The sequence below is a fragment of the Lactuca serriola genome, chromosome 2 (assembly GCF_051521515.1).
Source record: "Lactuca serriola cultivar US96UC23 chromosome 2, Lser_US96UC23_V15, whole genome shotgun sequence".
Lineage (NCBI taxonomy): Eukaryota > Viridiplantae > Streptophyta > Magnoliopsida > Asterales > Asteraceae > Lactuca > Lactuca serriola.
The window spans coordinates 221,693,436-221,707,839 of NC_136409.1; the positions used below are offsets into that span (position 1 = coordinate 221,693,436).

Below are 14,404 nucleotides of genomic sequence, written 5' to 3' on the forward strand. Positions count from 1 at the left end.
GAGGGTTCGGGAATACCTGCCAAATCTCAGGATGTTACAAGAGGATTACGTAACCGCAATGGAGAGGGAGCGGCTAACGCAAGAGTACTTGCACTCCGACAGACGACCGAGTCGGTGAATGAGATCACTAGGATGTTTCACGAGAGGGCTTTGCTCTGCCTAGAGTACGTATTCACTGAGCAGGCGCGGATGACCCGATACATGAGTATGCTCAGGAGGGACATCAGAGAGTTCATGGCGAACACCTAGTTCATATCAATGGATGAGCTTCGGCCCAATGCTAGGAAGAGGTAGATTAAGCTAAAGATTCAGACGATTGAGTCCAATGTGGAGGTACAGAGAAAAGAGAGGAGGTAAGTCCATTCGCAATCGGCGGATAAGCGGGTAAAGCCTACCAATTCTAGGTCAGGAGGTCAGAGGAGCCACATGTAACAACCCAATAATCAGTGGTAAAAATTTCATTTTTAATGTAACCCAAACATAGTTACCAATTATTCCAAACATTCCAAAACATTGTTAATTAAAACATTTATCAGAGTTTGTCCTAAAATCATTCATTGCGGAATCATAGGTGTGTGTACTGCAATCAATCCGAGCCCTCTTTTTCCAAATCGATGATACCTGAAACCAAAACTATAAACCTTAAGCACAAAGCTTAGTGAGTCCCCCAAAGTATACCCCACACACAATCCACATAACCATATCATATTAGCTATAAAGCAATCTCTACCACATAACACATATCAATTAGCTATAAAAGCTATCTTTACCACACAATACATATCAATTAGCTATACGAGCTACCACTACCACATATAACATATCAACTAGCTTTAGAAATTATCTCTACCATTAGCCACAAAGGCTATCTCTACCATTAGCCATAAGGCTATCTCTACCATCAGCCACAAGGCTATCTCTACCATCAGCCATCAGGCTATCTCTACCATTAGCCACAAAGGCTATCTCTACCACATATCATCCATACATAAATATCACACACCTCTACATAGTAAGTATACAAACTAGTATAAAATGGGTCGACCTTGGTGCCTTAGACCCATTGGTATGGTGAGAAGACTCACCTCGTACTGCTGAAGTCCCGCATATAAAACTCTAGCTGCTGCTTGACAGGCTCCCGAACTCTCAACATTAAACAATACCCAATTAATAATTGAGTTTCAAGCCCAAGGTCCAAATCATACTCCAAAGGCCCAAAGGCCAAGTAATGGGCCAAAGCCCAATCATATGGCCCAATTTTCCAAATTGGGCCCAAACCTCTATATGGACTTCTTTTAAGGCCCAACCTATTATTCTAGTCCAAACATTGCGCATTCTCATGGCTTAACCTCTCATAGTCCTCAAGGCCCAGTTATGGCCCAATTATGACCCAATTTTCCCAATTGGACCCAAGCCTCTCTAACAGGTCTTATCCTACGGTCCACAGATTTCCTTAGTCCATAACATGTTCCCAATTGGCCCATTAAGGCTCACAACAACTTAGTTCAATAAGTGGCCCAATAAGAACCCAATTCCAATTAGGGTTTTTCACATAAAATGTTGATTAGGGTTAAGTGTTCCTACTTAAGCCATTAAGTCCAATATAGCCTTTAGGTTAATTTGCCAATGTTGTAAATTAATATTTTAAGTTTATTAATCAATTCTATAGCGGGTCCGGATCATTCCCTAAAATTAGGGCTTCATGGCATTTAGGGCTTTCCAAACCCTAATTGGGGTTTCCAACCCAATACAATCCGACTAGGCCCAAAGTTAAGTCCTTAGGCTCATTAGGGTTTCATTAGGCCCATTAGGGTTTCAAGTACCCCAAACGAATCAAACGCAACAATGCAAAGCACATCGCCACCCGACACGGCGGCTGGTGGCGGCAGCCACCACCTCACGGTGATGGTTTATACTTTTCTTTTTCATTATTCCAATATGGATTACAATACAATTTACAATAATGTCTAAACACACACACACACACACTCATAAAATAATACACACATAGCCACCCCTTGTGGTGCCTGGTGGTGGTTCCTGGTGGCAACCACCATGGCTGGCGGCCATGGTGGTCCCTTTATGTTTCCGACCGACAATTCACACACGACATACATGTGCATCCGAAGTAGAAACACACCCATACACCCATGTTCGGAAAACTGGACGCAACCACCCACCTGGTGGTGCGCGGTAACGGCAACAACAGTCACATCGGTGGCTTAAGGCGATAATGGCGGCGACAGTAAGGTTTACGGCAGTCATGAACGCAAATGGAGGTAGTGAGGTGTTTTCGGCTGGGAAATGGTGGCAATCCAACACCGAGGAAACGATCACAATAGCATAATAACCTCCGGCAGTAGCAACGACGTTTGCGACGTCGAATACTGAGAGAAACAATAGGGAAGAGAAAGAGAGGTGGTAGTACATGGTCATGACGACTGTCATCGGTGTTCACGGCTTCGTCATCAATTGGACATTGGCGGGGTGACGACGATGAACGTGGGTCAAGGAAGCAACCCAAACGTAAACATCAGCAACATCCACGATCGGTATCCCGATCTCTTCGTGCCTTTCCGTCTTCGTCATCGACGCAATAGGGTAGTTGCTCGGTGGTCCTTAAATGGTGGCGATGAGATGACGGCTGGGAGAGAGAGCTATAGGGTTTGCGGCTGAAGGATGAAGAGGAAGTGGGGGGGTGACAACCGACCTCTCCTTTAGGGTTAGGGTTTGGCAATTTTAAATACCAGGCTCCATCAAGTTGTTTGCCATAATGGCATAAACAGTCTCTATCCATAAAATTCTTCCCAAATCAGCTCTCATATTTACCTATTACACCCTTGATCTCAGAATTCTTTTCACAATTAATCCAACTGTTACTAAACAACCCTTTAGCCTCCAAAATATTTTCAAAATAAATCCCAAAATTACATTTTAAGCCCCGAATAACCCGATTTATAATAGTTGGCTTCTCAAAACCAACATCCCACTAAATAATATAGATTTAGGACGACTATTCGTTCATCAATTTTTATCTATCTGATTATTAATTAAACAGAATGTTACACCACACTTGAAGCAAGTGTGGTAAGGTCACGAGGGTCCATGTCGTTCAGGGATGGTATGCTACATGTGTGGCAAGGAGGAGAACTCTGCGAAGGAGTGTCTGAAGGGGTTGCGAGTTTGTTTCAATTGTAACCAAGCGAACCATATGAAGGCCGAGTTTCCACTTCGTATGGAAAAGTCGGTTTAGACTCCTGTTCTCGCTATCGTGCGCATTACTAGTGGGTGTCAGGGAAAGGCTAAGAACCCAAAGGCCAAGGGTTTTGATTTCCAGTTGACTGTAGAGGAGGCAAGAGCAGCACCCGATGTCATCGTTGGTATGTATCTGTTTTATTTTCCTTCTGATTTATTTTATTGTTTATGCTTATGATGTGATTCTAATAGGTACATTCTTGTGAGCTTTGTACCTGCCTGGGTGTTATTTGGCTCGGGTGCGAGTCGGTCTTTTGTATCTACATCTTTATGTAGAGGTTTCAATGTTGCTCATGAGGCCCTAGCACAATCTTTGAAGGTTGATATATCTGTTGATATCACGGTTTTGGTGATTGAGGTTTACCGGGATTGTGTAGTGGAGATTTTTGGTGTTGGGTTTCCGATTGATCTTATCCCTATTGCTGTGAGAGATGTTTGCGTGATTGCGGGTATGGATTGGCTGAGTTGGTTTGGGGCATTGATCGATTGCAAGAATCAGTTAGTAACGATTCGCGACCCCAATGGGGGAGTGCTAACCATTTACCGGGAGGGTACCATGGTTGGATCCTCTTTTTGTTCAGCCGCTAGGGCGATACATTTTCTGCAGCATAGATGTACGGGATATCTGGCATACGTAGTTGACACACGAGATGGGAAGGAGATGACAATTTTCGATGGATCTATCATGAGAGAGTTCCCCGATGTTTTCTTGGAGGAATTTCCTGGCGTGCCTCCCAAGAGGTAGGTCGAGTTTAGGATCGATTTGATCCCTATTGCCGCCCCGATTGTGAAGGCATCATATCGCCTTGCGCCACCAGAGATGCAACAGCTATCCTCATAGTTGTAAGAGCTGTTAGGGAAGGGGTTTATTCGGACTAGTAGCTCGTCGTGGGGAGGACCAATCCTTTTTGTTAGAAAGAAGGATGGTTCTCACTGAATGTGCATTGATTATCGGGAGTTGAACAAATTGACAGTGAAGAACCAATATCTATTACCGTGGATTTACGACCTTTTTGATCAGTTGCAGGGGCATCTTGGTTTTCCAATATCGACTTAAGGTCTGGTTACCATCAGATAAAGGTTCGAGAGGAGGATATACCAAAGACGACTTTCCTCACTTGCTATGGGCATTATGAGTTCGTGGTGATGCCTTTCGGGCTCACCAACGCACTAGCAACAATCATGGATCTCATGAACCGGGTGTTTAAGCCTATGTTGGATCTATCATTTATTGTTTTCATAGATGATATCTTGGAAACAATCATGGATCTCATGAACCGGCTGTGTAAGCCTATGTTGGATCTATCATTTATTGTTTTCATAGATGATATCTTGGTATATTCCAAGACCAATGAGCAGCATCAGGAGGGTCTGCATGAGCTTCTAGGAGTGCTTCGGGCGGAGAGGTTGTACGCCAATTTCTCCAACTATGAGTTCTGGTTGTGCGAGGTCCAATTTCTAGGGCATCTTGTCAACCAGGACGATATTTTGGTCAACCCAACCAAGATTGAGGTGGTTATGCGGTGGGAAGTTCCGAAGTCTCCATCTGAGATTCAGAGTTTCCTTGGGCTGGCAGGTTACTATCGGAGGTTCATTAGAGATTTCTCCAAGATTGTGGTTCTTCTCACTATACTAACTAGGAAGGATGCCACTTTCCATTGGGGGCCTGAGCAGCAGGCCACATTTGAGACTCTTCGGCATAAGCTCTGTAAGGCATCGGCGCCTACCCTTCTGAAGAGAGTTGAGGATTTTGTGGTGTATTGTGACGCATCAATCATGGGTCTGGGCGTAGAACTGATGCAGAGGGTGTTAGGTTAGGTGTCTAAGCCAATAACTAAATTAGTATAATATTGAATAATTAGCAAAGTCCTTTGGGTTACCCTCAAACCTTATAAATGAATATGATGACTTTTGGAGAGAGAGACTGATTTATTGATTTATTATATGATTAATAAATAACAATTAATGATTTATTAATATATCATGAGAATAATAGATTAATCAAAAATAATATTATTTAATTAAGAATTAATCCAAAATTAATTAGAATTAATTTTGGGATTAATTGGATTAATTAAAAACGCAAGGACCTAAGTCATAATTGTTCAATAGTTGAACAAAAGGGTTCGAGAACCTTCCTTATAAGAGGTGGATGGTTTTGGGGAATATTCTAGGGTTTCTAGAATATCCCTCGAAGATAGTTAGGAAACACTAGATAATTACTTGATTTGAAATATTATTATTTTCATCAAGTAAGGGTTATCTAGGGTTTTCCTATCAGCTATTAATAGGCTTTCACCCCTTCATATATTCGGTCACTTGTTCCCACAAGAGTATAGTCGGAATACTTTCCCTCTCCTCTCTCTTTAAGTTTCCTTAATTTCTAGGGTTTGGGTGTGAACCATCAGAGGCACGAGATTTCTGGTGCGTGACTTCTAGAGCTTGTTCAAGAAGGATTTCGTTGATTTATTTACTACAACAAATCAAAAAGTATGCAACCTTAATTCTTGTAATTTGATTATACTAGAAAGTCATGAGGGTTCAATTTATTTTTTTGTTCATGGCATGTTACATTCAAAGTGTTACAAACATAGATCATTTAGGTTTCATGTGCCCTTAAACGTTAAGTGAAATTCCATAAGCATATAGTTATTGTAATCTATAAAACCCATCAGAGGGGGCACGTGGTCACTTACAATTCGAGACAGTTGAATCCTCATGAGGTGAATTATCCTACACATGATCTAGAGTTGGGGACAATGGTTTTCGCCCTCAAGATTTGGCGTCATTACGTGTATGGGGTCCGATGTACTATTTATACGGACCACAAGAATTTGAGATACTTGATGGACCAGCCCAACCTGAATATGAGGCAAAGGAGATGGCTTGATGTAATGAAGGACTACGATCGTGAGATCTTGTACCACCCCGACAAGGCCAACGTGGTGGCCAATGCGTTAAGTATCAGGGCAGTTAGTACTCCGATTCGAGAGGTATGCTTGAGGATGACAATAGTAACTCCAGTATTAGAGATGACCAGGGCTGCTCAGATGGATGCCATCAAGGTAGAAAATTATAATAGTGAATGGGTGATTGGTCAGATGTCAGCTTTTGATTACGATGGTCGGGGTTGCTGACACTTCATGGTAGGATTTGGGTGCCTTACTCGGGTGGGACCTGTTAGATTTTGATGGATGAGGCACACAAATCGAGGGTTTCCATTCATCCGGGTGTAGAGAAGATGTACCATGATCTGAGTCATAGTTATTAGTGGTCTTGTATGAAGAGAGATATAGTTTGGTTCGTGGAGCGTTGCTTGACCTGCCGGAAGGTCAAAGCCGAACACCAGCACCCTTATAGAAAATTGCAGCCCTTAGAGATCCTATTTTGGAAATGGGAGCAAATCACCATGGATTTCATCATAAAGTTACCAAATATGACAAAGGGGTATGATGCCATCACTACAAACAAAATTACATTTAGTGGCATATATTTTTTGCGCCACTATATTATATATTTTAGTGGTACAATTTTTTTTGTGCCACTATAGGTGAAAATTTTAATTTTTCATATGCCGCTTTTCATTCCCCCCAAATATAAAAATGTTTCCGCCCAATGTTTTAGATTTTGAGCAAGTTCTCCCCCACACCAAAAACTTCCCTAATTCCTCCTATCATTTGAGAGCCCTAGCCAACATCACTCTTGAACGATCACCCGCTCTGCTAAATTCCGCCTTCCCTTTCTGTAACATCCCAAGTCAGAATCAAGAGTTCAGGGGGCAAAGTGTAAGTTTGGAAAAGAGGAGCTCGACGAGTAGGAGCTACAACTCGTCGAGTCTAAGCATGTGTCGGACATGTGTTAAGTGATCGGACTCGCCGAGTCGGAGGCTGGACTCGACAAGTCCGTGTTGGAATGAGAAACCCTAATTCCTAGGGTTTGCACCCTATTTAAGGAGCCTTAAGCCCCCATTTCGGCCCCTTATTACTCCCCTGAGAATCAGCATCCCTAAAATCATAAATGAGAGCCTTAGGAGCATTTTGGAGTTTGATAAGTGGATTTAGGAAGGAAGTCTTAAAGATTAAGAAGCTTGGATCAAGGAGGCTTGAGGAGATTTGGTTTACTCTTCAGTTAGAGGTTGTTTTGAGGTAAGGATTCATCATCTTGGCTTTATTTCTTCTAGATCCACCTTTCATGGAGCTTTAGGGTTTGTTTGGAGGGATTTATGATGAGATCTTGATGCATGAGCTAGATCTGGAGTTGAAACTCCAGATCTGAGTTCTATATGGATTCTATGTGAAGAAAGCCCTTTGTTTAGCTATGCAAAATCCAGCCCTAATGAGTTAAGTTCCATTTTAGCTTGGTTTTTGGTGAATGGGTCATGGAAGCACGTAAAGGTAGCAACTTTATGTTGCTAATGAATCATGGGAACCCTGATCTATTGTTTGGAGCAAAGGAGAAGCTCTATATTTTCAGATTATGGATTAACCCATGTGGACTCGGCGAGTCTGGGAGAAGACTCGGCGAGTCGGGTAGGGTTTGGTCCGATTAGTCCTGTGTGGACTCGGCGAGTTGGAAGAACAACTCGGCGAGTCTGTTGAAGATTTCCTTGGACTCAACGAGTCTGTTCTTGGACTTGGCGAGTCTGGTCGTGGAACCCTAGCCTTTTCTGGTTGAGCAGTGAATCGATGAGTTGAGGGATGACTTGGTGAGTTGAGCAGGATGGGACTCAAAGATTGTTGGACTCGACGAGTCTTGGGGTGACTTGGCGAGTTGAGTCATGGCATGGGGAGTTTCTGATCATAGGAACTCAATGAGTCAACGAGTTGACTCGGTGAGTAGGGTCAACCAGGAAGGTTGACTTTGACTAAGGACTTTGACTTGGACCAAGGGTTGACCAGTTTGACTTCCAAGGGTATTTTGGTAATTATTGGTGCTTATTGGTTTTGGTTATTTGGTAATGTTCAGTGGTGGAGCTCATACTGGTGGTCGGAGCAGCATGATCTTATTTCTTCAAGTCGGCAGTTGCAGGTGAGTTATCCTAACTATACCGACAGGTTCTACGACACCAAGGCTGGCCCTCTATCGGATGGAAATCTGGGTATTGTTGTTATGATTATTGCTTTGCTATGTTTGCATCCTGGTAGTTAGGATGGTATACATTAGGGACCTGGTTAAGGTCGGTCTCCTGATAGTTAGGATGGTATATGTGTGACCGGAAGGTCTTATGTGCTATGAAGAGTATGAGATATATATAGTTAGATGTTATGAGAATTGTATGTGTTATGTTACGATATGAGCAGTATATTATGGATCGGAAGGTCATCATGTTATATGTGGTTATATGATATGTATGTGCTATGTATGTTATGTATGATAACAACCGGAAGGTTAAGATGATATTTATGTATGTGCTATGTATACGATGTATGGTAAGGACCGGAAGGTCAAGATGATATGGACCGGAAGGTCAACAGAGTTATGGGATGGAAATCCCCTGAGACATATAGATCGGAAGATCCTATGGAGTTGTGGCCTGGAAGGGCGTATGTGTTGTTATGGCCTGGAAGGGCGTATGTACTGTTATCGCCTGGAAGGGCATATATGATGTATGTAGTATTTTGGGGGTAACTCACTAAGATTTCGGGCTTACAGTTTCGGTGTATTGTTTCAGGTACTTCAGAAGATCGTGGCAAGGCGAAGGCGTGATCGTATCGCTCCTTATGTTTTATGATTTATGTTGATGTTTCTGGGATACTCTGATAATAAATGAACTGAAAACCTTTTGTAATAACTTAATGAATATGGGTTGTTTTTGAAAAGTTTAAATTGGTTGTAAATTTTCACGATGTTACACTTTCTCCTCAATGCTCAATCCCTAGTTTGTGTTTGCCTGGGTGAACCACGAGTCACACACCAGAAAAGCTCACGAACTAGCTGATGGGCAGAGTCGGGATGTATAAGACGAGGGCTCGATTGGTCAAGAGGCTCTTAGTCCATAACGTTAATATTTTAGGTATCTGGCCCAAATATTCCAACATCTCCTATCAGTTCTGCCGCTTCTTAGGAGTCCGATTCGATCTTCCCAATCGTCGCCTTGAAAGCCGAAATGTCAGGATGTAGAAGACGAGGGCTCGATTGGTCAAGAGGCTCTTATTCGTATATGGAATCGATTCTTTTCAAAACCGTAATTTCTATAAACTCTCATCTCTTATATCTCGATTTCTATAAACTATCCTCTATTGTCTCTCGATTTCTGTTAAGCTCTTATTTTTATAACCTCAGAATATTTTTCATCTATGCAATCTAGAACTCATTAGAGTTGGAATGAAAGTATTCTCCTGTTTGATTCTTATTATGTATGATCATGCCCCTCTTGTTATGGAATTGCCCAGTTCTCAATTTGATGCTTCGCTTTTCTAGATGTAATTTTTTTTCTTATTTAGTTTTTCGTTTTGGCTTTGGAATTTTACCAAATTGCGGTGTAATCGTCACCACGTTTTGGTTGCATTGGTTTTTAAAGGGTTTTTTTCAATCTGGACGATTCTGCCCTTGATGGTCTATCCCCTGCGCATAGAGGTGTATTTAGTTTATATTGTCAATTTGAAGTGATCTGGATTTTTGTTTAAAAGCATATTAAAAAGATAGCCTGGCTGGGCAATTATGCCCTCGGAGTTGATGCTCCTATGAGGTTGATTACCTTAATCGTGTTTATTTATTTAGCAATAAAACTAGTTTCTCCAGTCATAATGATAGTACGTATTCAAAGTTTAGATATCTTTCATTTTTTTCCTGATTATCTTTCTAATTGATAAATTTGTGATCTCTGTGAGAGAAAATGTCATAATCCCATGAATAAATACTTTTTTCCTCGAGATGTTGTGTATTCTAGTTGTAATTTAATTACTCCATTGGCCTAAATAAGATTATTTTTCATAAATTAGATAAATCTTCTATCATTTTGAGGTGGATGTCAGTAGACATCACAGAAAATTACATTTGAGTCGATTTGTTGATTGTGAAGCATCTGCTTAAAGAACATGCATCAATTTGTGCTTCTTCTTCATCTATGTTTTGTATATTCTTATTACCTCCTAGTTTTTCTTCTTCATTTTGTGATTCTTCTTATCTAACCAATAATTTAAGACTAATTTTACATGATAGATGTCTTCAAACTATCAGTCAACCTATGAGGTGAGCTAATGGAAATGTGGCAAGTACCATTATTCGTTCTAATGCAGTTAAAGCTCAAAATAAGATCACATAGAGGTACTTTTTCTTTTCTTGTTTTAAAATCTTAATTTTGTTTTAGGTATGTCAATATATCATTCACTTTTGAGCAACATATAAATTAAGCTCCCAAAAATAATAAAAGTTATATCATTTTCTATAGTGCTAGGTGGCATTGATATTGTTCAGCTCCTTAACATAGACAATTGGCAATCAATTTGACCATATTTTACTGATTTACAAAACACTCTTACTCAGGTGCCTACAATATGAGACAATCATGGCTGTAAAAATCGTTCGACGGTAGCTCGGCAGTCGACTGATGATAAACGATTAATCGGACTAGGCGGAGATTAATCGAGGACCCTTATGTATTAATAAAATTATTTAAAAAATTAATATTTCCTAAAAAAACTAAGTATTTGAAAATTTAAAATTTAAATTTTTTCAAAAATTGAAAATTTTAGTTTAATATTTTAAAATTTTAAAGCTTAAAATTTTGAAAATTTAATATTTTGGTGTAATATTTGAAAAATATTTTTTTTTTAAATTTTTAAAAAAGTTCCTGCCTATAACCGCCGAGACCGCCAAGCCCGACATTGACTGATTTTGACCAATTTCCGCCAAACACCCTAATCGTAATCGGTTTAAGGTTGCCAAACGATTAATCGCCGATTAATCGGCCGCCAAGGCCGATTTCTGCAACACTGGAGACAAATAAGGAGTGTTAGACTTGAACCATGCAATTTTAAGTGCTCATAGTAGGTTTGCTACAAATTTAAGAAATATTTTTGGACAATTTAGTAATTAAGTTCTATGAAAATTAAGTAAATTATGGCAAAATTTTGTTCTTACCGCCCCACCAAACCGTGTTATTATCATTTAGTTTTCAGTTTTGAAATATGAAGTGAAATTTTTGTTTTCATTCAATGTGCAGGTTTATACTAACATTACTAAATGCTCGAATCTCAACAAAATCCTTTAACAACAAATCAATTAATAGTGTTTGAGTAGCACCATGTCATTTTTACAACTACTCATCTTTTTAGTTCTCCCATTTCTTTTATTTCTTTTTCATTCCCCACTCTTTATCTTTCATTTCATTTAGATTCTTTTTCTATCCGTGTCTCTTTTGGTAGATATCATAAGTGAATCCAGAAAGTGCTTGACCTGGGTCGTAATAGAGGGATGCTGAAGACAACTATTCAAATGATGAATATTGTAAAGTTAAGGATACAGATAACCATGGGTACATTCGATTCGTATGAAGGATGATAGTTGTAAAAGAAAATGGTTCAAGTATTTAGTTTGATAGTTTTTTATTTTATGTAATTACTAGCACAATGTTTAGACTAATTAAGCATTTTGGAAGTTATTTTTGTTTTAAATATTGAGGATATTATTGTAAGACAATTTAGATTTAATTAAGTAATGCTTTATTTTGTTCATGTATTATCTTAATTATTCTTTTATTATTTGATGTTTCATTTCAATTTAAAAAAAACAAATTGGACCTAATTTGTACTATAAATGTTTTGTAGTAAAAAAAGTGATCCCAAAAAAATAAAAAACGTTTTTTTTAATTATATCAATTATATAGTAGCATCAAAAAATGTCACAAAAATCCAAAAAGTGTTATAGTGGCATAAAAAAGTGTCACTAAAACCCAAAAAGGTTGCATCGACACAATCAAAAAGTGCCACTAAAAGCCTATAGTTGCAGCTCTTTTAGTGACACTTTTTTGTGCCGCTGATTGTCGAGGGGGTCTTTAGTGGTATTTTTTGGTTTTTAGTGGCATTTTTTCTGTGCCACTAAATGTCGTTTTATTTGTAGTGCATATAGGTGATTGTTGACTAGTTGATGGGGAGTGCTCATTTTCTGGCCATTTGTGAGTGCTCTTCTGCGGAGAAGTTGACAGAGATTTATATACGAGAGGCGGTTGCTCGCCATGGTGTGTCCTCCTCGATTGTGTCAAATTGAGATATTCGCTTCACTTCCAGATTTTGGAATAGGTTCCATGAGGACTTGGGGTACTCAGTTGCACCTTAGCACCACCTACCATCCACAGATGGACGAACAGAGTGAGCGGACCATACAAACGCTCGAGGATATGTTGAGAGCATGTGTCCTAGATTTCGGTGGGAGTGGGGACTCCTAACTCCCTTTGGCTGAGTTTTCATATAACAACGACTATCACACTAACATTGGTATGTCACCCTTTGAGCTCCTCTATGGGAGAAAATGCAGGACCCCGATTTGTTGGGAAGACGTTTGTCATAGCGTCATGGGGAGCACATAGATAGTGCTCAAGACGACGAAGCTCATTCAACAAGTTAGGCAGAGATTGCAAACAACCCATAGTCACTAGAAGAGTTGCACTGAACGACGCCGATTTGAGTTGGAGTTTCAGGTCGGGGATATGGTACTGATGAAGGTGTCACCTTGGAAAGGCATCATCCGATTCATAAAGCTGGGAAAACTGGGTCCCAGTTTATTGGTCATTTCCGAGTGGAAGCCAAGGTGGGCAAAGTAGCCTACCGCTTGGACTTATAGGATGTGCTCATCCAGATTCATTACACCTTCCTTGTATCCCAGTTACGCAAGTGTGTGGCTGACGAGACCGCTGTAGTACCCTTGGATGATATACAGGTGGATGGCTGCCTGAATTATGTTGAGCAGCCAGTAGCGATTGTCGACCGAAAGACGAATACCCTGCGAAATAAGGTGGTGTACTTGGTAAGGTGTAGTAGCAACACAGTAAAGGATCATAGTAGACCTAAGAACCCGATGAGGAGATGTGTACCCATTATCCTGCTTTGATCGAGGCTCAAGACTTCGATGGCGAAATCTAATTCCAGTAGGGGAGAATTGTAACATTTAATGCAGATACTCGAGCTTTTAATGTTTTGAGCTAAATAAGAATGTAAAAACCCAAAATTTTCGAAGGTCATGACGTGAGAGATAGGGTCTCACGACGTGACTTCAGTCTAAGGCATGTGACTATTTTAAGGCTCACGACGTGAGAGTTAGAGTCTCACGACGTGAGACTAGGCAAAACCCTAATCCCGTGTTTTGCTCCCTATTTAAGAGAAGTGGGAGGTTAGGGTTTGCACATCCTCAACCTCAATCACCTCTTTCCTGCCTAAATCATTTTTAACCTCCATTGGTGATCTTAAGATCTCTTTTGGTGGTTTTTGGCCCTTAGAAGAAGAAGAAGAATCTTTGGGTATAAAGTTATTTGAGATATATTCAATCAACACCACCGTTTGCATCACAAAAATACATGCATTTCATCATTACTTGGGTGTTTTTGTCCATGGTTTCATGACAACCGAAAACATAAACAACCTCCAAACTTGGTTATGAATAAAACATAAGAAACAAGTTTTGATAATTTTATGAGTTTCAAATTTATTCTAAATTATAAATAGAGTTTTTAATTTGGTTATTTGCGTTTATGCACAACGCAAGACCATTCTATTACAAGTTTAACAATTTACTGAGCGCGCACACGCACAAGCACACATGTGCGCGCGCGCACACACACACACACACACATATATATATATATATATATATATATATATATATATATATATATATATATATATAAAACTTAAAACAAATAACACAAAGTTTCGAAATTGTTCATAGAAGTTTAGAGTTTGTTTTAAGATAGAAGAATCTCGAAACTTGTTTTCAAAGTAAATGAAGCACGCGATACCACTTGCTAGGTTGGCTTGTTTAATGAGATCTGTGTTATTAAAAAAAAAGGCACTTACTAATCAATATATTAATTATGCACAAATCTAACAACATAATACGTAAAACAAGAGTTTCAAACTTGTTGTCTTGCAAAAATCTTTTTCGGTTAATTTAAAATCGTGCCCTTTATGCACAAAACTAACGGTTAAATACTTTA

General features: G+C 39.7%; 1 protein-coding gene across 1 annotated transcript; it reads left to right on the top strand.

Annotated features, from left to right (window-relative positions):
* The first annotated feature begins 2,233 nt into the window (after positions 1-2,233).
* LOC145090103 (uncharacterized) lies at positions 2,234-4,000 on the top strand. Its single transcript, XM_079028446.1, has 2 exons — positions 2,234-2,250; positions 3,448-4,000. Exons 1-2 carry the CDS (start codon positions 2,234-2,236, stop codon positions 3,998-4,000), a joined length of 570 nt encoding a protein of 189 aa, XP_078884572.1.
* The last annotated feature ends 10,404 nt before the right edge of the window (positions 4,001-14,404 follow it).